Below are 23,978 nucleotides of genomic sequence, written 5' to 3' on the forward strand. Positions count from 1 at the left end.
GTTCTCAAGCCCAGATATCACAAATTTCATTTTAGACATCAGCTCTGGCAGGGCTGCTCTGTCACGCAACAATAAGGGGGGGGGGAGGGGGTCAGCTGGCTTTCGCTGCACACACAGCGAAAACAAGCAAACCTGGTTATTTGGAAAGCCAACTCCATGCACATCCTTTTTGTAGCTTGAAGGGATCCGTGCAGGGTAGGCTTTTCAAGGAAGACTTGCCCATCAGCTGGTATCACCAGTAACATTTGCAGCCAACTGAAATACAATATTGGGAGGGGGCAGGTAAGCCCCACCCCATGTAATCAGTCACAAGACCATTTGAATGGCAATGTCCATCAACTTTAGGGCCCCCAGCACCCTCAAATATTTTATCCCTAAGAGTTGGTTCCTATGATTTGCAGGTGGGTGGGTGTGGTGGTGGGGGAATAGCCTTCAGACCCAGATTGGCTGAGGTTCCTCACCCCTGCTCTAGGCCATGGTGAAATTCAAGTTGGTGAGAGAGCTCACACCTCCATCTTGACCTTTGAAGGAAATATTCACTGTCAGTGTGTGAGTAGCATGGACTTTCATCCTTTAGTCCAAGCAAATATTTTGGTGGCCGGGGGAGGAGGTTTCCCTGTCCCTGGCTTGTTTCCTAGTCTCTATGAGGAACAGCCACTCTACCCATAGTGTAAGCATCAGCCTCTTTTTCAATATAACTCCACATTTTAAATAGAAAATCAATACAGGATGCTATTCCTCAAGTTCTTTGCAAGCAAAATCCATAGAAGTTAGGACTTCTGGGCATACATGCCAGGGAAGGAGAGCTTGTCATGCAAACAGCTGTGCTCTGCTCTCACTATGCAAATGCCCTGGCATTTTCTGGGAAGAAAATGTCAAGGTGAACGCTAAGATGCTTATTTTAGAATCAGGTGATGTAATCTGGAGGGTGAGTTGGTTTGTTTTGCCAAGGGTCAGGTGTAGAGAGGGATCCAGTGAGTGTTGCTTTCTCTCTCAAAAACCCACTCAGTTCTGTTTGGTTTGCAACATTCAAACTTATCTGATCAAGCTAGATTGTCTTAGGACAGCAGTTTAATTGTGTATCACAAATTGTCGCTGGCTGCCTTGGTGCTAAGGTGGCCTCATGACCTACAGAGGATAGTCTTCTCTGAAGGACTGACAGAGGACAGCTGTCCCTCTGTTTGAAGGGCTATCCAGTCCAGGTATGGTTAAAAGAAAAGAACCCTAACAAGGGAAAACTTTCATCTCCAAGGCAGCCCTCAACAGTTAGAATGTGGACAGAAAACTTTGCAGTCACTTAGATCACTTGGAAAGGGCAGTAGCTCAGTAGTGTAGCATCTGTCTTGCAGGCAGAAAATCTCTGGTTTAATCCCTGACATCTCCAGTTAGGGCTGGGACATAGCCCTGTCTCAAATCCTACACCCACTGCCAGTGAGTGTAGACAACAGTGAGCCAGGTGAAGCAAAGGCCTGGCTCAGTATGAAACAGCTTCCTGTGCTCCTGGCCATTACAGTGAAATTTATTGTATTTCTGTTATAGTAATTAATTATTCCATAATGCACATCTATGAATATAAATTCTTCCTTTATTTTCGAGTGATACATAAATAACAATCCTGAATTTTCTGAGTTTCATGTTGAGGAAGAATGATGATTTTTTAAAAAGCAGTGTAAGTCTACTGTAGTTACGGATGTATTCTCAGTGGTTCAGCGATGCTAACTCCCAGATCCAATTTGGTTGTGACTAAGGCTTGATCTACACATGGAGAGAATGAGGACATGGAGAGAATGTCCTGAAGTAGTAGAATGGACTATAGCCCTGCAGAGGAGGTTGTTGTTTTAAATCATCACTTGTAAAAAGGCTCCCTTCCAAAATGCATCTGGCATTGCAGGCTGAAAGGTCAGATTCGCCTGTCTACCACCTCTGCTATTTTTCTACATGCAGGTTGTTTTACATAGCAGAATGCTGCTTTTTTTTTTTAATGATATTCCTCCCTCACCCCATGATATCTGAAAATGTACGGTTCTTTCTTGAATATACAGCTATACAGTGGTACCTTGGTTCTCAAACGTAATCCGTTCCATGAGTCCGTTTGACTTCCGAAACGTTCAAAAACCAAGGTGCGGCTTCCGATTGGTGCAGGCACCCCAGAAACAATAGCCAACAGCTGCATCAGACGTTCGGCTTCCGAAAAACGTTCGAAAACCAGAACACTTACTTCTGGGTTTTCAGTGTTCGGGAGCCGGAATGTTCGAGTACCAAGGCGTTTGAGAACCAAAGTTCCACTGTACTGTATACAAATTACTATATCAGTTGTATAGTAATTTTCTGTGATGTGCCTGTTCTTAGCTTGTGGCGTGATTTGGTGTGATGTTTGAAGAGATGAGTTCGTAGTCATTTCTTGCAGCAGGAAACTGGATGAAGTTATTTTTAGCTGTTTTCAACCTCTGGGATTCAGGCATATTACATGCATCACTTTCCTCTCTCCCTTCCCTTTTCTAAACAAGTAACAAGGATGCTGACAAGTCCATTCAATTGGAACCTATGCATCTTTACTTGGAAGTAAGTTCTTCCTCAGTGGGGCTAACTCACAAATAGGTGTGCTTATAACTGCAACTCCTACCTTTTGGCTTATTGGATTTGCCCAAGATGTTATAAGAAATAACAGAAAAGTAAAGTGGTTTCTGGACAGTTATACACAGCAAAGTCAGTATCATTAGTAGTAGTAGTAGCAGCAGTAGTTGTATCTATTTATTTATACCTCTCCTTTTTCCCTAACAGGGACTCAAAGCAGCTTACAGATAAAATAGGAATAGCTAAAAACATGGGGGGGGGTCTTTAAAAACAAACATTTACAGAATTAAAACTATATATTAATATAAGAGATATATTTTTTAAGAACCATATGGATAATTACAATAAAAGCAGCATAGCACCAGGCCTTTCATTAAAAGCAGCTGGAATAAGGTGTTCTTCACCTGCTGGTGGAAGGACAGCAAGAAGGGAGCCCGTCTAACTTCTCTAGGGAGGGATTTTCAAAGTCTGGGAGCAGCCTACATCAGTACACCAGAACCAAAACTTTCAGCCTTACCAGTTGCCATTACTCATAAATCACAAAGCACTTAGTTGATTAATCTTCCACTTATACAAATATGGAGTTTCTAGCCTTCATAAGATTTGGTGCTACCAGTGTGAGTCACAGTAGGCAGAGGGATATCATTTGGTTTTAGGGCTTCATTGTGACTTTTATTGTAGCTTGTATGTTGCCCTGAACATATAAAAAGGCAGGGTATATCGGATAGATGCAGAATTGGAGGCTGGGCCAGAGAGCCAATCAGTGCTCAACTTGCAATCAGGAGCAATAATTAAATTAGGCACTCATTTCCATTGATGTTTCCAATGACCTAGATCTCCTCATGAATGTTGTCTTGTATTCATGCAGCTTTTCATTCAGTTTTTTTCTGGGTCAAGCCCTTTCTGTCTTTAATGTCTGTGTTAGCTTCCACTCAGACATCCCCAGCTCAATGTTCCCAGAACACTGCTTTGCATATGAACAATCGGTGCAAGAACTCTTTATCCCCACATGAAGGATGTGATATTATAGGAGTTAGCATGGTGCAATGCAGCTCTCCCCAACCTCATGATCTCCATATGTTTTGTACTATCATTTCCATCAGGGTGTAATTCCCACTCTGCCAATGTGCAGGGATTTATGGCAGTTGTAGTCCAGGATCACCTTGTGGGCTGCAGTTTCTCTACCCCTGGCTTAGAGGTGTACAGGAAACCAGCGGACTTGCACAGGTGCTCACAAGGGATATCAAAATTGGTGTTTACCTCCACACAGAAATTTGAAATGTGGTCGCAAGCAATACAGGGAGAAGTATCACACAGCAATTCCATGTTCAATGAATGTGTGAACTGTGATTATGTCCACTTGTATGCATGTAGTCCCTGTTCATGGGTACAGCTAAGGTTGAAGATATGGACAGTGGATGCAAGTCCATTCCCCCCGCCTCCACTTCACTCAGTGAATGTAGAATGGTTGTGAGTATAGAACTGCAGCCAAAACCTGGATCATGAAGGTTGTCTGATGATAGCTTGCCATGGCACAAAACAGACAGGACCAGTGTCAACTGCAACAAAATGTTGCAATGTCTCCTCAACATTCCTAAAAGATATGCCCCCATTCCTGATTCCAGTTGGCTAATCCATCAAATAACACATTCCCACCCTCTTCTATTTTTCCTTTTCCAAACAACTCAGCATTCTGTGGCTCAGCCCTCATTGGACTAGTTTGGGGTAGAGATTGCTTCTTGGGAATTTTGGAGGTCTGCAAAATTTAGGGTTATCCTAAGCAGCTGATACACATGCGCACACCCCTGTTTCACAGTGGCCTAGTTTTGGCACTCACCACCTGAGTTTGCTACTAGACGGAGTGCCCTAAGGCAGTGAGAGTTCTGTGTCTCCCTTATACACTTGAATCTGCCTTGGATTGGGAGGGGCCCCAATTTCTAGTAGTAACCAAAACAATCTAGTTCCACTAACGTGTTGTTATCACATTCTTTGTTTGGAGCTGTTCTCTGAGATTACATCCAAGTCTGTTACAAGACTTCAAAGGCAATGTAATGGTTAGTTTTTCTGGCATCTCTACAGAGAGGCAACGTGTAAACATGTTTCTATCTTTAAAGAGCATTAATTATTTTCTGATATTCAGAGGGGACACAAAGAGAAGGAAATGGCCTGTCTCAAGGGTTTTTCTTACAGCGTTGGGAATACAGTGAAACATTTTTCATGTCGGTATGAACACTCTGCTGTGTAAATTTTCTTGTAGCAGAGTCTGCCTACAGCAGAACCAGTCAAGGAAAAAGGTTTATATAGTTAATCCCATTTTGCTTTGTTTAGGCTGCATCCTAGCCACACTTACTTAGCAGTAAGTCTCATTGAAGTCAGTGGGGCTTGCTTCTGAATAGACATGTATAGGATTGCACTGTTAGTAATGTCTAGCAGAGATACAGTGAGGACATTTTCAAATTGAGAAAAACTCTTCTAACACATTGACAGTTTTGGTTCAGTCTTCAGCACCAGCTGAAAATGTCTAGAATGGACAGGAGAGAAGGAGAACTGGGCTTGTACACCTTTAATAGTTGTGTACAAGAGGGAGTTTCAAAAGGTGTAGCTTAAAACTATTTATCAAAGCTGCAAAAACTTCTCTTTTTCACCTGGCCACCCTAGGAAAGGGAAACTCAATGGGTATGAACCTATCATAGGTATCTTTGTTGGTCCATGGTGGGATCCACAGAAAAACAAATCCTTTATTAGGGCCAATTCAAATATTGCAAAGTATTCAGCAAACTTTTGAGTTCTTCAGAACTCAGGTAGGATGTTATGCAACATCCCTGGGGGATGTTGCATAAAGGCCCACCAGGGGTCCTAATTAGGCCTGTGAGACCATTTCTCCCAAGTCATATCCACCCCTAGCTGATTTTCAAGAGAAATCCAGCATGCATCAAGATTTGAGCTTTTCATTTAATCCTGATGGGCATGTCTTTTGCTGTGGATGTTCAGTTCAGTTTTCATTTCCATCCTGTGTCTACCTCAATGTTTGGATAAGAGATGGCTTTCTGTAGGTCAGTGTGGTTGCTGGAATTACATAATATGGCCTTTCCCCTTCTAAAATGTGCTTTTCAAATGTGGGTTGTGCATGGTCTCTTAATATAGCTTTGAAAGGCTTCACAAATGCAAACAGTGAAGTACAAATAATTCATAAGAAGACATGTCAAATTGCTGCACAGACTTTACACAGAAAGTGAATACCCATCTGGAGTAGGTCAGTTATGCTTTTCAAATATGCTCTGTATATCCTACATAATCTATTTACAGAAGACAATATTAAATATATAAAGAGAATTCTGGCATTGTGTCACCTGTACCTGTGTCATCAGTTTGTCAGTGACCAGTTGGTGGGTAATGAGATTCAGAAGGAGATGGCTATGCTATTGATGTTGAAACCTGGAAAAGACTTCTCTAAACTCCATTTTATATGTTATGCATATGAACCTATCCAGACCCTTAGCACTTTTTAAGAGGCCCTTCTCCAGGTGGCCCTCTGAGGGAGGCTTGGAGGGTGATGACAAAAGAGGGGGCATATTTAGTTGTGGCTCCCCATCTGTGGAATCCTCTCTCTAGTGAGGACTGCCTGGCACCTTCACTGACATCTTTGTGGCACCAGGTAATGACTTACCTTTTCTACCAGGACTTTTAATTGACTGAGACAATGTTGTTTTGTTACTAGTGTGCTGCCAAAGCCTCCTGTGGCTGTTATGGTCATTGTTTTGTTTTGATGGCATAAGGTATGGGACTAGTCCATGACATCTAGAGGACACCAGATTGTGTAAGTCTAACCTACATTTTGTCTCCTTTGTTTACTGTACTGTGATACAGATCCTCATTACTTGTTTCTTTTATTCACAGTGGGTTAAATTTTATTGACCTGATGGTTCGGCAGGGGAACATTGACAATCCACCCAAAACTCCACTTGTGCCTGGATTTGAATGCTCTGGGATCATAGAAGCTCTGGGTGACAATGTGAAAGGCTATGAGGTAATCTCATATGTATATCTGATTGGGATGGTGGCAATGTATTTATTAGATATGATCACATATTAGTTGTGGTGGGTAGCTCAAGGAAAACTTCAATTTGGTATGCCACAGAAGTGAAAAATTCACATTCAACGATAGGAATTGTTGATAAAGACGTTGAAAACCAAAATGACCCATATGATGATATCATCATTATTTTTGACGTTCAGGTGTGACTGCCCAGTTAATGTAGCCAAAATGGCACCACCTACAGACAAGAGGGCGGTATGATTACACTTGGAGGTGTGCAAACTCATTGAGGTAGATAAAAAATATCCAGATGAAGACTAAGTGTGCTCGGTGGCCACAGAATGCTGATTTGTGGCAGTGGTAGACAAACTGGGGGTGGGGGGATGGAATAAAGTTTCCTGAAGGGAGGGGACTGAACAAGAACAGTCCACACTGCAACCTTTTGTTATAGGCCTCACTTATTCTATTTCTGATGTTCAGGGTATGAGGGTCATTGCTTCTGTAGCTGATACAGCAAAAATGGCAGCACCATTGCCTCCCATTCTGCACATGCTCTCAAGTGCACTAATTTGTGTCCCCTCAGCTCAGTGCCCTGTGTGGGGAACTGCCTGCACCACCTAAATCTGGCACTGCATGCCCTGAAGTTCTGAAGGGGACTTCTTTCATGATCCGGTTCCTGATCACAGGCATAATACCTGACCCAGTAACCAATCACAGGCAAAGTTTTTAGTTGGGTTCCCTATCACTTGTAGGATTCCTGATCATGGAGAGGTTTCTGGGTGTGTGTGTCAATGGAGTTAACAAGCCATCAGATTTTTGTGCTTAGCACATGAAGTTCAGGAGTGAAGAGGGAAGGGAATCAGACAGGCAGGGACATTGTGGGCAAGGCCTGTAGGTTTGCTTCTGACCCCCCCCCCCCTTACACACTTTTTGTCCTCACATTCAAGCTGAACTCTTGAGGCGGGATTTCAGTAGCTTCTAGGGTCCTCTAAAACAGCATGTTCCTCTTGAAAAATATTTGAGCACCAATGTGAAGATTATCTATAGCAAAATCTGCAGAGAACATTACCCAATAAATTACCTTTATTCTTATGGACTTCAACATAACATGCTGAACATGATATATAGAATAACAATTTCCATTTTTTAAAAAAGGATTTCTACTGCACCAACCTCTCCACCACCAACCTTTTCTTCTGGTGTAGTATCTCTTTGTTTGTAATTGAATTTCAGCCAGAAGAGTAATATGAATTGCTTTCCTATTTTAGAATCTGTCAAAAGGAAATGATAAAGTTGGTTGTAGGTTTGAGAAGGCAATGATATAAAGTTTGCAGTAAAAATACAATCTATACTAAAAAAATGCACACACATACACTTGTCATAATTTCAAGATAATTCCAGCAAAGTCCAAAAATGTCACTAAGAACTTGAAGATATGCACTGATATAACACTAGCAGTGATCAGAGAAGATGAAAAAAACCTGTTCATTGAGGTCAGTAGGATAATTTGCTGCTCTCCTCTATTGCAACTTTTCTAAGCTTTAGGGATTGGCGGGATTTTGAGATAATTCATTATCTACAAAGGAGCTGTGCAGTTCCAATTTGCCTGTCCTTGTTTTTTAAAAGGCAAGTTTAAGAAACCTCCCTGACCTGACTGAATAAGAACTATAGAGAAACATAATGATATGAGACAGGCATGCAGTTAAATCTTCCAACATGTATATTTTTACTTTAAATTAGTTGCAGCGGGTTCTATATTGATTGAAATAGCAGTGTTAGAGGCTGTTGTTTAACACTGTCCAAGGAGTCACCAACATTTTAGGCCCTGGGCACATCTGCAAACCAAATAAAATTTTATGGGCATCGCAAGCACACACTTCAATATAGTCTGTTAACTACGGTAGATGTTTATTTCAAGCCTTCTTTCTATTTTTAGTGGGAAATGGGTAGGCACTATGGGAAATCCACAGAGGGAAAGTCTTTATGGGCACAAATTGATATTTGAGGCAAGAATTAAAAGCCTTGAATCATATTTCTTATCCCAGACCACTGTTTTGGCAACATGTGTGTCATTTGATCCTTATATGCTAGACATACACTCAATGGCTGGTAGGTAAATGTATGAACTGTTCCCCACTGGGAACAATTGTGCCTGCCTGCAATGACATAAAAAGTTCCCTGCTGAGCTTTCCATTCCTCTGTAGCCATGTTGCCAGGGACATCCTGAAAGCTGTAACCCGAATGTGTGTTTCCCCCCAAAATGTCTACAGATTGGAGACAGAGTCATGGCCTTTGTCAACTACAATGCCTGGGCAGAGGTTGTGTGCACACCTCTTGAATTTGTGTACAAAATCCCTGATGATATGAGCTTTTCTGAAGCTGCTGCTTTTCCTATGAACTTTGTAACTGCATACGTGATGCTCTTTGAAGTCGCCAACTTGCGAGAAGGCATGTCGGTGCTGGTTCACTCTGCAGGCGGCGGTGTGGTAAGTTGGCTTAACTTTTGTCCTAAAAGGAATTATAACTTTCAACCTGTGTGTCAAATTTCAGTCAAACCTCAGCCCCCTCTGAGTGGTTTGTTTTTGTTGTGTTTTTTTTTGCCTTGCTGGAGTGTTTCCTTAAACTCTGACGATTCACTCCCCAGAAGGAGAGAGATCAAACTGGATGGTTCTTGAGTCAGGATCCCCTCAACTCAATCTCAACTCAACAGCCAGTGGGTGGAGATTTGCCTCTTCTGTATCTGACAACCACTGCCCCCACCCCATCACTAAAAGAAATAACCAACCTGAAAGATTTGGAAGGTATTTGGAAAAGAAGATTGCAAGCTCTGGGGGCCCATCATCACTGTCTGCCAAATTCCTGACCATACAGGCTACAACTGGCCCTAACAAGGATAAAAATCATTTTAGCACAAAATCTCTTTAGCCCCAAATAATTGTGTTTAAGATGAATGACCCATTGCAGTAAAGGACTGGAATTTATAATCTTATTACAGCTCAGTACAGTACAGAGGAGCTCTGTTTTATGCTTGTTGAATTTTTTTTTAAAAAAAAAAAAAATCCCAAGTGTGGGATTTGAAAATAACACAGAGCTTTAAAAAAATAATGTTGGGCTTAGGGACTCCACGGGACAATTGTGGTCCGTGTTAGTGTGTTCTTTAACCTAAATAGACAGTGCTTTACAGGTCAAAAGAAGGGCAGATCCTTGCCCCAATGAAATTGCAAACCATGAGGCACATGTCCAAAAGAGGGGAAGAGAAAGAGCCTTTGGAATACACTGCACATTTCTAGTTACACTTTTTTAAAAGAAAAGAAGCAAATAAAGGAAAAGAAAGGTATCATGAGACTGGAAAAGGTGCAAAACAGGGCGACAAAGGGTTGCCCAGAATGGGATGTGGCCCTTGGGCTGAAAAACATCCCTCCTACCCTTGTGAAAGCCTCTCTCTTCCCACAGTGCATAGAGGATCCAAATCTTTCTCCCTACCCCACCACATCCCGCACCACTTGCTATTTAGTTTTTTTTATTTAAAAAAAACCAGCTACTCAATGCCAAACTGCATAACAAGCATCACATCTAGTCTGACCCTGACTGACAGTAATTCAAATGCAAGTATCCCTTCAATGTGTAATTAACTCAAGGAGTTCACTGTCACAAGCTGTAGTGATGGCCACGACCTAATATTTAGGGAAGCCACTTAATATATCACGAAAGGGTAGGAAATGAATAACAAAAAAGGAGGCCAGAAGAGGATTTGGATTTGCATAACATTTTCATATGCTAATTTATGTGAATAGATGCAAATGTAGAAATAATTACTATATTTTTATTATTATTTGTGTTTTTAAAATGTGTCAAAGTAGCTTACAGAATATTAATATTTGTATCCACTTATCAAACATTTAAAATCAACAACAGATGATATAACACAGGAATAATAAAAGTGCTCATCCGTCAACAAGAATAAAAAGGGACAAATCCTACCCCACTAAAAGTTGAACATCAGACCAGACCTGGCTTATTCCACATTATTGCTAAATTGAGATCCAAAAGCCTGGGTAAACAGGAACTGTGGTGGGCCACTTCAAGGCCCCTACTCTCCAGTCTTGAGAGTTATTTATCTTTAAATGGAACTTGGACCAGAAAACCATTCAGACAGGATTGCCTTCTGTACAGTAGGACACATTGCCAACATACACTAGATTCTCATCCAGGAGAGCTGCTCTTAGATTCATATGTTCTTAATTATGCACCAGGATGGGTTAAAACCTAGTTTTACAAAACCTTCCTACTCTTAAATTCACTCCACCATCCTCCCGAATCTGAACAGTAAAGAAATTATTTAGGGGTGTTGGCATCCAGCTAAGAGAGAATGAACTGCCAAAGTCACAAGAACATTAAGCCAGAGGCTCCCACACTAAATCTCCACATATTAATCCACTGCAACAACTTTAGCTGCACATAAAGTTCATTATGAATAATGCAGGACAACAGGCCTTGGAAATGGCTTCTGATTAGACGTTGCTGGACTTCTCCTGATAATAAATTCAAGGGCCTTGAATGTACCCATTTTGTTCCCAAATGTCATGGGCATACTGAAATGTCCAGAAAAATCAATGGGGGCCCTGTGGCATCAGAGCATTGGTGCTTGTTTTGTTCACGTCAGTGCAAAATTCAGTTTCCCTGCTTAATGCATTTTAAGCATCTAAGGGCACGTTTGCTTTCTGAAAAATCCAATCTGTTGGAAGCTACAGCCAAGGCCTCTTCTGAGTTCTGTGAAGACCTGAGCAAAAGTGAATCAGTAGAGCCCACAATTGTTGCATCCTCCCTGCTTTGTAGTGCAATAAAAAGACAGAAAGTATATTTCTTAACCCAGAAGTTCTCTGATGTCCAGAAAAGCAGTGTAGTGTAGTCATTAAAAATTGGACTTGGGGTATCTCCTTCCTGTTCCTAATGTCCCCTTCTGGGAACAGGATTTGAGCACACCCACAGCTTTGATTCCAAGTGCTGAAAAGGAATGCTTGAAAGGCCCAATTGATTTTTGGGTTGAACATACACCAGGCTACTCATTCATCTGTACCAAGGAGGGCATTGAAAGGTCTGTGTGCTCTTTCATTCTAATTTATTGCTATGTCTGGCTCTCAGAGGAAGAGATCAATGTAAATCACAATATGCCATGCTGATTATACCAATTGGCCTTCAAGAGGCTTTCTTCTCTTCCATTTGGGACCTTGATTGGCACACCACTTAGGGGAGCTCTTAAGCATTGCGGGAGTTGTTCCAAAACACTTGGTTAACCTCCTATGCCATCACCTGAGCTTACCCATATCACTGACTGTGCGGGATGAACATTGGTGCAATGCTCCTTTGCCTCTGTGGCTGAAGCCTAAAGGGAAGAGAGGAAGACAGACTTAAGGCCTCTCACCAACTCAATTAACACACAAGGGTTCTGGCTAACTATTCTAATTCCCAACCTCCACCCAGTCAACTAAAGTTCTGAACAGAGCCTGTGCATACACAACTGTGGCTTCATCTGTACCATGCATTTAAAGCAGTATGATGCCACAGCCACAGCCCTCCCCCCAAGAATCCTGGAAACTGTAGTTTGTAAAGGGTGCTGAGATTCGTTAGGAGGCCCCATTTCCTGCACAGGGCTGCAATTCCTAGAGTTCCCTGGGAAGAGAGGTGGATTGTAAATTTCACTATGGATTCAAATAGCAAACCAATGGAAGAGGGGACCATGTAAGAATGGAAGGGGTTAAATACCCCTTCCCCACCCATTGCAGTCCTGTTGTTGCTCAGACCCCCCCCCCCAACAGCTGAGATGTACATTAATTGTGTTCATGCCATTAATGTAATGTCTAGTTGTGCCCTAAATCAGTTTCAGTTCAAGAACTGGGTTTACAGAGTGACTATTGACATTTTTTCCCATTCAAATATTATTTCCCTCAGGAACTAAAATCAAAAAGAGATTCATGCAGAAGCATTGATTGCTACCCTATAGCAGCAACTTGATCTCCAGTTTCAAGTTTGACTCAAAACAGTTTGAGCTGACTACAAAGGGAATGTCATATGTTTGAACTACAAAACTTAGCTGGGTCAGAGTGCAGCTTTGCTTCCCTTTTTGTAAAAACCATCAACTAATGCTGTTGCCTTCCTGCACATATTGAATATCCATTGTCAGTGCAAACTTGCTGAACCTAGAAATCCAATGCATCATACTTAAAGCCCATATGTGTACATTTTAGTCTGCATTTTCAAAGCACCTGATGGAGGTTTTCCTTTTTAAAAAATATAATTAGGTCTTCAATCAGGGTGCTGTGCTAATATCATTTTAAATTCATTCTAATTTTGACTGTTCCATGGCTGTTGTCTGGAAGAAGACTCACTTTACACCTTTAAAAACAGAATCTGAGCTAGGTTCCTCCTGGCCTGCAAACCTGTAATGGGCAGGATATTCATTCAAACATACAACCCTCCCACCTCACTTGAAGTGGTACAGTCCAGCAATAGATACGTGATCAAGTGTTTTGTCTCTAAGATATTGGAGAAGGCCAAAGGGGTGGACACAAGTAAAAGTGTTTGGGGATCCTGGACAGGGAGAAGTGCAGTATAGAAAGAACAGCTGGGTCTGTGCACAGCTGCCCCAGGTGGTGAGTTCCTGAACTACAGGTGGTAGCTTCTCACTCATCATTATATTCATTTGATTTATTACAGTGATTTCCAAACTAAATTTCTCATGGACCATGTGAAATTCACTGAGAGTTTTGATGGATCACTAAAAATAAAAAAATAAAAAATCTGCCTATTTTAGCAACTGTAATGTAGTGTGCTAGATGCTGTGTGACTTTAAATGTATTTCATTGCTTCTTTTATTTGTTATATTGCATTTTATTATATTACACCTTGAATTTATAGATTTTAAGTGTTCCTCACAGACATGCCACATATCTCCTGAATGAAACTCAGAAACCGCTGGTGGTCTGTGGCACATAGTTGGGGAACCTGTTATTTATTGAAAGTATTCCTTTCCTATCTCTAAGTTAAAGATTTTTCAATGTTGCTAACAACATTTTAGAGAAACAACACAACAATATATATATATATTCAAAAAAGCAAGATTTAAAAAAGAAGAGACTCGATCAGTAACACCAATAACATCAGCTTCCATTAAATGCTAGAGAATTCCAAAATGAAAGTTGATGAAGCTGGATCCTGAATTTTAAACACCCATGTATTCTTCTCTGGATGCTCTTCACACGTCAGGATTCAGAATAGCTGAGTCCATCTATAGCTGCCCATTGTGGTGAAACACTGAACTGCTGGCAGCTTTTGAATGAAGTATCTTCAGAAGCTGGACTAATTCCACGAACTGAGGCTGGCTGTTGGAACCTCCTGGCTGTCCACAAGGTCTTCCTGGTCTAGAAAAGAAACCCAATTCCCCCATTGCTTGTCTCATTGCAACTTGCAGGAGGGGACATATGACTTCATTAGCAACTGAGAGGGTCTAAACCAAGGGGTCCAAATAAATAAAAGATAGATAAAAGACTCCATTTGTCAGAATAGCTAATGCAGCGGTGCATTTGCAGGGACAAGCCGTTGCTCAGCTCTGCTCAACAGTCCCCGGCGTTACCGTGTTTGGAACAGCTTCTTCCTTCAAGCATGAGGCAATCAAAGATTCTGTAACCCACCTGTTTGACCGAAATGCAGATTACGTCCAAGAAGTTAAAAAGTAAGAGATTTGCTTTATTTTACTTGTTGAGAATAACTATAAAAGCTAGCAAAGTGTTATTCATACTCAAAGTAGACCTGCTGAAGTTCATGGGCATAACTAACTTGGTCTGTTAATTTCAATGGGTGTACTCTGAGTATTTATTTATTATCTATTATTATCTAGTTTATATCCTGCTCTTCCTTCCAGGTAGAGTAGAGCTTAGTTGGATACAACCTAAAATGTGAGCTATGTTCAATATATGATTTCTGTTGTCCTATTTTGTAGGCTTTCATCATACTTATAGGTGGGTGGGTTTATAATCCTTCATTGAGAATTATGGGATGGCTCCCTAATTGTGGAAGGCTGTCCCCAGAGAACCACACCTGGCACCTTTGCAACCTGCTTTTAGGCACCAGACACACGCATTCTAATTTACACAGACTTATGACTTTTTAACAGGGAGCGTAATTGATGTCTCTTTGTTCAGCTCATCCTTTAACTGATGTGGGGAGGACTTGCTCCTTTTAACTATACTGCCAGATGAGTATTTTAGTTTTTGTTTATTATTTTTATCTGCTTTTAATGTTTTTGTCGTTTTATTTTCACCATGTAAGTTGTTTTGAGGCACCTGAGTGCAAAACTGCAACTAATAAACACCATAAATATAGGTTTCAGCAGCAAATCCCATCAGTTTTTCCAGCTGCTGTGGTTATCACAGAATGACCGCTTAACTATCTTTGTGCTCCAGCAGCTTTGCATGCTATGAGCATGACCCACTTACACCATGGATGCAGTGTCTGTTAGGAAGGATGCCAAGATGTCTCAATAGAGCCCTGCTTTCCCCCTTTCACCACTTACGCATGTGCCTTGGCACTCAAGCAGGCTGCACAAGAGACTAGAGAAGATCTGTGTGCTTGTCCATTCCCCATGTAACCTTCCTTGCCCATGCCTTGCAAGTGACTCATGTTCTAGGAACTTCCATGAGGTAGCAAGGAAGGTCTGAGATTTTGCCCTTATATTCTTAGATAAGCATCAGGACTGCTCTTGAGGACAACAAAGATATTGGATGAACTGGCTCTAAAGAGGATGATGTCTACATGAAAAGTGTTTTTTAGTTTCTGAAAGGAAAGGCTAATCATTGTGCTTTTACAAGAGGAAGCTCATCAAAAGATGATATTATTAGCTTACACTCCTTTTTTATTGCTCGGGGCAAAGGATTATATCTTTCAATAAAATTGTTTCAACTTACTAAGATGAAAAGAGGTGGAAAATCCAATTGACACCTGTTAAACTGCAAACCAGTACCTCAGTTGAGCTAAGTGGGCAGGGGCTCAGGTTTCTCCCTAGGGCATTCTCAAACTAAACCAGAATGATGAGTTGTTATTTCTGGAAGCAGCATTTGAGATCTCCAGAGTCAAGTGAAAGGAGGTTTTCTTCTTTGTCATAATTTGCAAAAATGGCATTGCAATTTAGGGTATTCTTTCTTGATACTCTGCTCCCATTCATTGTGCTGTCAAGTGGAACATATTCAGCAATCACATCTAGCATCATGACAAGCAACCTGGGCACTTTACTGTGCATGGCAAAAGACACAGAGGTGGATGAGGTTCAACCTATTTTCTCACTGGGAGGGGCGGAGGACACACAACCACAAGTACTTCATTCAGGGCCCTCCTGGCCAGAGGGCACAGCCTTGCCACTATCCTCTGACCCTGGAGATGAGTCCCCAGAGTACCTCTATCTCCTCAGCCTCAAAGAAGTCAAAATAATGTGAGGGCCCTGTAGCCAGCCTGCCAACTCCTCTGTAGAGGCACAGCCAACCATACTTGGGGGCTGGTCAACTTATTTTACCTGTCCTTATTTTATTTGTAAGCTGCCTTTGAGTCTCCAACAGGGAGAAAGGTGGGGTATAAAAAATATAACAAGAACAACAACTTATTTAAGGCTTCAGTTGGCTGTTGCACCATGTGGAGACAACAGCTCCTATGGTTGCCTTAGCAGGCCTTTTTTGGAACTGTCCAAGGTCCTGTTCCTTTCTGTTTTCTGACTTGAATTGACTGTAATCAGACACTGCCTGCTTATCCAACAAGCCTTATGCTCCCATGGAACTGAGCAATCAGCCTGCTTTATGTGGTGCTGAAATGTCACATGGTGTATAATAGCAAAGGGTTTCATGATGTCATTGCACAACCACAGGAACATATTGCAGCTTGCAGTCACCCGACTTCTGGTTGAGGCCTCTCTAGTATTCCATATTTTCCTAAATCACCCATCTAGTGGCAGGTGCTCTTCTTGTTTCCGAAAAAGAAAGAAAAATCATCTTTCAGGCCACAAAGTTTAGTCTGTGCTATGACTATAGGTGCTATTATCTAATTTCAGACAGTATCATTGCTATAAAATAAATGCCTTTTGTGTGGATTAAAAATGTTTGGTGTACCTTATGCCTTTCAGTCTCTCTAGGGTGCAATTATCCATTTTAGCTGCACCAATCATTTCCATAACTGTTTAATTAAAATTAGCTCTCTCTCTCTCTTTTTTTTACAACTGCTATGATCAGTGACGCAAATATAGTTTATAATTGCAGAGTGCAGTCAAATCTGGCCTATTGCCAGGATTTCACAGGTTTGGTTAGGATGAAGAATTATTACGCAAACAAAACAAAACAAAACAAAAAACCAGAAATTGCCATTTAAGCGAGAAGGGGAATACAGTTTGAATCCTGGCTTTTTATCCTTTAAGGCAGATCTGGGAAAACTTATTCAGCCTAATGGTCACTTCTCTTTCTGAATAATCTTCTGGGGACCTTATGCCTTTGGTAGGCTAAACCAAAATGGAAAGTGGGTGGAGCAATAAATGTTAATGCTGTCTCCAACACACACACACACACACACACACACACACACACACACACACACTAATAGACAAATTATGGGGCCACAGAATTCTTTTGGCATCGTGTCACCTTAGGCAAAGTATTCTTACTTTTAAGTGAAATGTGTGGGTTTAAAAAAAATGACAGGGGCACAAAAAACCTATTGTATGCTGTATGTGACTCATGGGTTGCATGCTGGCCAACCCTGCTCTAACCACTACACCACACTGGCTTGCCTCACTCAAAAAGGGGGGGACATGATTATGCAAAGCAAATGTCTGTGTTCAGTGGAGTCCTTACAATCAGTTGTAACTACAGTTACTCCTTAACTTAAAATGCTCACAATCCCTGCTTTTGTTGTCTTTATGCACTCCTATAAACTGAGCTGTAATTTATCTTTATTTCTGTGGTGACGGCCTCTGCTCCCATCCTGTCTTGTAAAATTGCAATAGCAATAAATAATGACATTTTATATCTCCTTTCTTCCTCTGTAGTCTGCTGCAGAGGTTAACAACCTGTAGTTTTAACTTCCCTGGTTTGTTTCACTTAATTGTCTGGTTATAGTCCCATCATTTAAATTGGCCCGATATATACAGAGTCCATACCAAGTAGGTATAGGATTGCAACCTAAGTTACAAGGTGTCTAAGGAGACTCAACAAATCTTAATTGTATGGTTAATTCTAGGAATGAGAAGACTAATCCAGTCTAGTTCCATTCCATTCCCTTTCCTGATCCATTCTGTACCATTTGCACATAATTGTGCAGAACTTTAAAAATAACAACCCATAGGAACCCCTGATTTCGCCCCCTGTTATCATGTGAGTGTCATCTGAGCCACAGATTGCAGACTTTCTCAGAAGGCGTGAGTATAAGTCTAACAAATGCGGCAGCTGCATTTAAATAAGACAGGAATGTTCACACTGGCAAGTGCTTTATCTATGGCCCTTGGCACATTTATGCATCTGTCTCTTAGGAGTAGGCTGTGGTGGTGAGTACTTGAACCATTTATTCCTTCTTGTGGTTCATGAGTCCATTTAAGTCATACTCAGGGTGGACCCACTGAAATCAATCGGCATGACGAACTTACATTCTCAGTGGGTCTGCTCTGAATATGACTTAGCTGTATGCAGCCCCATTTTTAAAAGATGTGTATGGGTTTCAGTTCCTCAGAAAATCTTACGAGGTCTATGGAGTCGAAGGCAGCAAGCCGCATTGTCTTAATTTGTGTCTGTTGCTTTTTAGAATCTCTGCAGACGGCGTAGACATTGTCCTGGACTGCCTTTGTGGAGAAAATACAGGCAAAGGCCTCAGTCTTCTCAAACCACTCGGGACTTACATTTTATATGGTGAGTGAAAGTCAGCTGGCAAATAAACCCTCAGCCGCTCCGCCAATCGCCACTCGATGGTAGTCAACTCAGGTTGTCATTAGTATCAATCTATGGTGTCTCATATGGTGGAAATGGATGACATCAACTCAGAACTGCTCTATGATGCAGTATGCATGAACAATCATTGTGGCCTCAGTGGACAAATACAACTATTATTATTATTATTATTATTACAAATATATGACACCCTTTTCTCCAAAGAATTCGTGGTGGCATACATGGTTCTCTGTCTCATTTTATCCTCAACCAAAAGCAGCACAGCTACTGTTCTGGGAAGCAAGTGAAAATAATTTCAATCTGGCATTACTGTACAGAGAGAGACATACGCAGACACATACATACATGGAAGAAGCGGGCAGCTTCAGGACATATGTGACTGGGGCTGCATGTTCACCTGTTCTTAATGCAGGGATAGGCCTCTGAACATTATGGACCATAGGTGCCATCAGCCCCAGTCAGCATCACTAACATAAAAGTGCTAATTCATTTGAATTGCCTCTGAGTCTGCTTTCATACTAATCCTTTGAGTTTGAACCTTGAAGGAACATAAGAGAAATTTACACCAGCTCTAGGCAATGCAATGGGCATCTAGTTTACAGGCATCCTTTACCTTTTCATACAATGAGGGTATCCAGGGGGCAAAGGGGCAGTTGCACACAGGCACACCATTAACCATTATAGCCAGATCAGTAGCTTTCATTTGGGGGTGGGTGTCGTGGACATTTGAAGAACCTGAGATATAGGGCAAAATGTAGGTTCACTATTCTTACTTTTTTTGATAAGAAACTCACCTGCTCCCTGATTCAGTGCTTTGCTTGCATTTCACCAAGCTGTAAGATTGTCGAGTCTTAACATAAATATGTGAGCAGTATTTACTTCCTGCTACAATTCAGGATCCAGCTCAAGTCCCTCTTCTGGCAGCATCCCCTAGTTTAGCTCCCCGTGGTCTGTTCCAGATTCTGGATTGGGAGACACTGATCTCAAGTCTTGATTTGAATGCAGCCATCATTGCACGATTGACCCTGACAGCTGAGTCATGGAGGGGGATGCGGAGCAGAGAGCTGAGGCAGGATATAAAGCAAACCCAGAGAGGGGAAAAAAGGCCCTGTCAATGATATCAAAAGGTTTAGCAGAAACCCCTCTCCCCACATTATCTCTCAAGGATTTCATTTCCCCTGCCTCACAAAGTATCCTTTTGGCAGCACAGAGAAAGCACCCTTCCCTGCCAAGAGAGGACCAAGGAATCTGGGCTATGAGCCCAATTTCTCTTTGTGCACAAAGGATGCTCTTGGAAGAAAAACAGAAGGACCCCCTCCCCCCAATCTCTGAAAGAATTCTTCAGAATAGAATTTGGCTCCGTGGTTGTATGCCAGACAGTGCACCATACTTAAGAGTTCAGTTCTAATCTACATTTGACAATGACAGCTCCCCCCTGCCCACTTTGCTGTTATTGGGCATTTAGTCATCTGGCAGTTCCTGGGACTGGTGGGGGTGAAAGGCCCATGATGAGGTTGGCATAGCGTCTGTGGGCAGGCTCTGTGAGTGCCAGGATGGTCTCCCCAGAATCATCAGGCCTATCAAGCATGCTGGCTCACTTACCATCTTCCAACACAATTGGATTACTCTCTCTCTCTCTCCTCTCACAAAAGCAAATGACAAGAAAACACTCAAAACATAGCAGGCAGCATCCTTAGTTATTACAAATCAGTCTTTGATCATCAGTTCATACTGCTAGATTCTCCTAGTTTTCCATAATTATGGATGCATACAAAATAACTCGTTCATCTGGGATCTTGACAATATGTTTACACCAATAAAGCAGATGTTTTACACCAGCTTTTCCCCAACTTGGTGTCCGCAAAATGGTCTGGATCAATAGTAGCAACAGGTGGTGTGTTCATACCAGAAAATCCTCATCCATGGGGAATAATACAATCCCCAAACATCTGGAGGACACCAGGTTGGAAAAGCCTGCTCTCTGCACACACATTTCAGTTAAAATATTTCTCAACTGCCCTTCCTCAAAAATATTACAAGTCAGTGTGCAAACGCGTACACTGCCAAGCCCTGACTGGTTCATCTCTGTTTCCCTTCACTGTCAAGGACATAGACTCTTTCAGAGACTTTAGTTTTATTTACAATTTATATGCCAACTATTACTGTTCTCAGGGTGTCTTACATAATGGTAGAAATGGCTGTATTGGTTTTAGTTTTCTGAGTCTGTAACATTTTGCTTTTCATCTTATTTTTATCCCTTTTCGCTGTGAACACTATTATCATTTTTTAAACAGCAACAACAACAAACAAACCATGTAAACAGATGTAAAAAAACAGCAAGTGAAGGTAAATCTTTTCAAATACAAAATTCCATTTTTAATTCAAAGGAAAGTGAAATGTGTTTCAGCTATCAGAAATTGGGAAGAACTATGCTGAAAAACAAGTATGTAAGGCACTGTACTGTACTGGGGGGGGGGAGTATGGAAGACATAAACACAAAATCATGCAAGGCAGCTTTCCTCAACCTGATGCTCTTCAGATGCTGCTGGACTACAACTCCCATAATCCCTTATTATTTGCCTTGCTGGCTGGGGTTGATGCAAGTTGTAGCCCCAAAGATCTGGTGGGTACCAGCTTGGTGAAATCTGGACTCTACCAGATGCCTCACTGCATATTTGAATGGACATAAATTTTCTGAGGTTTGCTTGTGTTCTGAAACCGTGGACAGGATGTGCTATTCTTTCTCAGTACTACTTTCATAAAATCTTTACGGAGAACTGGAATGTTATTTTAAGATTTTGATTCGGATCTCCAAATTCTTAGGCCTGGTCCTCAAGGCACACAATGAGCAATATTTTAATTTAAAATGTAATTATCTTTCTCCCACCCCTGCTCTGGCCCTTATTTTTCTAGGCTCATCAAACATGGTTACCGGGGAAACCAAAAGTTTCTTCAGCTTTGCAAAATCAGTAAGTATAATAACTTTGTGGCTTGGCTAGATGGTGCTCATTTATATGTCACTAAATCATTGGCTCGGAAAAGAACTCTGAGCTCCATTAGGGCTGGATCTAGACACATCAAAGAAGTGTTTCAGTTTAAAGCATTGTAAATTTAAACAGGGAAAGCAGGTAGAGGAAAACGGGACTCCACATCGCCATTTGGTGGCACAATGTCATATCACACATACAATGCATATACCGGTAAATCGCTTTTTCTTTACCAGTCTAGCTGAGTCCTAGTTCAGCCCCACCACCACTAGTGCACCAAGCACTCTTTGTTTTAACAGAATGGCTAACCTTTGCAGACTCAAAACCAGTGCACATGGGAGAATAATCCCGATTTCTTAAAATTAAATATTGCCATTTCTGGTGGCTGCCAGTTTTAGTTCTACTCAGAGTTGACCCATTGAGGCTAGTCATGTCCATTCATTTCACTGGGTCTATTCTGCCTAGAATTAACATTGGATAAAACTTTATCGCTTTATACTTGCTTAAATAACTTACATGGGTCTGATCTTGTTGCTATTTGCTTGTCTCTCTAGTGGTGGCAAGTGGAGAAAGTGAACCCGATCAAGCTATATGAAGAAAACAAAGTCATGGCTGGATTTTCTCTCTTAAACCTGCTTTTCAAACAAGGCCGAAGTGGCCTGATTCAAAATGTAATGGACAAACTCTTAAAACTGTACAACGAGAAGAAGATCAAACCTCTCGTTGATTCACTATGGGCTCTGGAAGAGGTAGGATAATCACCTATCTTTCATCTTACTCTGATGATTGATTTTTTTAGAAAAATGCATCCCTGAAAAGATACTTAGGCTGCAATCTTACCTGGTAATAAGATCAACTGAACACTGTGTGACTTACTTCTGAGGACACATGCATAAGATTGCATTGTTAATTATTTTCAGGAAATATGACATCTGTGCATATAATTTTGATTCCTCTAAATGAGCTAGTTTGAGAACTGGTGTTTTATATGTTTGCATTTATAATAAATATATGAATCTTTGGCTGGAGATGACTGGGCAGAATAATTCCATTTTGTAGTTCCGTTTTCTGATTCTGAACACTGATTTCTGTGAAAATGCCGCTGCTGATATGAGCTTTGATAGATTCTTACTGATTTTCATTTTGTTCAGTTTAATCACAGAGACTTCATCTTGTTCAGTATTGTTGCACATGTTGGATGTTTTCACTCTGCATGTGCATTGATCTCAGTTTCACTGTGGAGGAATTGGCCTCTACAGTCACTTACGGACTCATTGTCCTGCATTCCTATGAATGAAAGAGCTGAGGCTAACAAATCAGGGATTTAAGCAAAGGCAGTCACACATACAGCGTTTTACTTGGGGGTGAGAACCAAGATACCAGTCACAGGAAATGTGAGTTTTGAGAGAGAGGTGAAGAAAGACAGCCAAGGCCATAGCCAGAAGTGTCATGATGCAGGAGGCCTAAGGGGTTGGGGAATTTTGGTTTTTTAAAAAATAATAATTTCTGCAGCAATCGCTGCAGGACAGGCAACACACAAAATCCAGCTAGCCTGATATTCTTTACAATTACCTAATTGCATCAAATGCCAATGAAATAGCATTTAATTGTTTTCTTATTCATAGGCCAGAAAGGCAGGAACAAGTTTACCATTTAGTAAGCTATCAGGCAGCATTCTGCCTGCACATTTTCCTTATGTCTCTATTAGTAAATGAGCTAGTGCTGGGATCTATTGACCATGTGGTGCTCTAGCTAATTCCAGCCTCTTAAAGACTTCTAGATGCAGCCTAGCTCCACCAACCCAGGCTAAGCATTGGCACCTCCTGGGCATAAAGGGGTATAGGTAGGATTGCCATATTCCCCAAAGTGAAAATCCAGTCAAAGTTGTTGAGCGGCAAACATCTCCCCCCAAAAACTATGTCTTTGGGGAACATTTTTCTAATAAAATTGCCCTAGTTGCCATATGTACGGATTTTCCTGGACATTTTTCTGATTCAGCAAAAATCTGCCCAGACGCCATTTTGACAGTCCGATTCCCGAACATATGGCAGCCCTAGTATAGGACTTTTTTCCAGCTCACTCTTGCTTGAGCAGCAAAGTCTATGTTAGTTCTAATGTGTCTTGCATTTCTGGGCTTGCTTCTTAGTCCTCCGGTTGTCCTCCAGTCCTGCTTCCTGTTTTGCCTTCTGATTCTGTTCACTCTTCAGTCCTGACTAATGGCTTGAACCTGCTGCTTGGTTGCCATTGACTCTTGATTGTCTTTGCATGCTGGCTTCCAGTTCCTGACCGTATCGAGACTGTGGTTTTTGAGAGGCTCCCTGTGGCATTCAAGGCACTGTGTATCCTAGATAAGAGTCTCCTGGTATTGGGGTAGTGAAGGAAGCATGGATAATGAATATATAACACAGATTC

The 23,978-nt window shown here is 41.4% G+C and overlaps 1 protein-coding gene across 1 annotated transcript in view; it reads left to right on the plus strand.

Annotated features, from left to right (window-relative positions):
• Window positions 1–23,978, plus strand: part of VAT1L (vesicle amine transport 1 like) — a 51,645-nt gene that overhangs the window by 3,241 nt on the left and 24,426 nt on the right. Inside the window, exons 2-7 of the mRNA XM_077931727.1 lie at window positions 6,472–6,601; window positions 8,881–9,096; window positions 14,197–14,339; window positions 18,437–18,540; window positions 21,493–21,548; window positions 22,121–22,315. Of these exons, the coding sequence (XP_077787853.1) occupies window positions 6,472–6,601; window positions 8,881–9,096; window positions 14,197–14,339; window positions 18,437–18,540; window positions 21,493–21,548; window positions 22,121–22,315 (844 nt within the window). The remainder of the gene's footprint in view (window positions 1–6,471; window positions 6,602–8,880; window positions 9,097–14,196; window positions 14,340–18,436; window positions 18,541–21,492; window positions 21,549–22,120; window positions 22,316–23,978) is intronic.

The sequence above is a fragment of the Podarcis muralis genome, chromosome 7, assembly GCF_964188315.1.
Source record: "Podarcis muralis chromosome 7, rPodMur119.hap1.1, whole genome shotgun sequence".
Taxonomy (NCBI): domain Eukaryota; kingdom Metazoa; phylum Chordata; class Lepidosauria; order Squamata; family Lacertidae; genus Podarcis; species Podarcis muralis.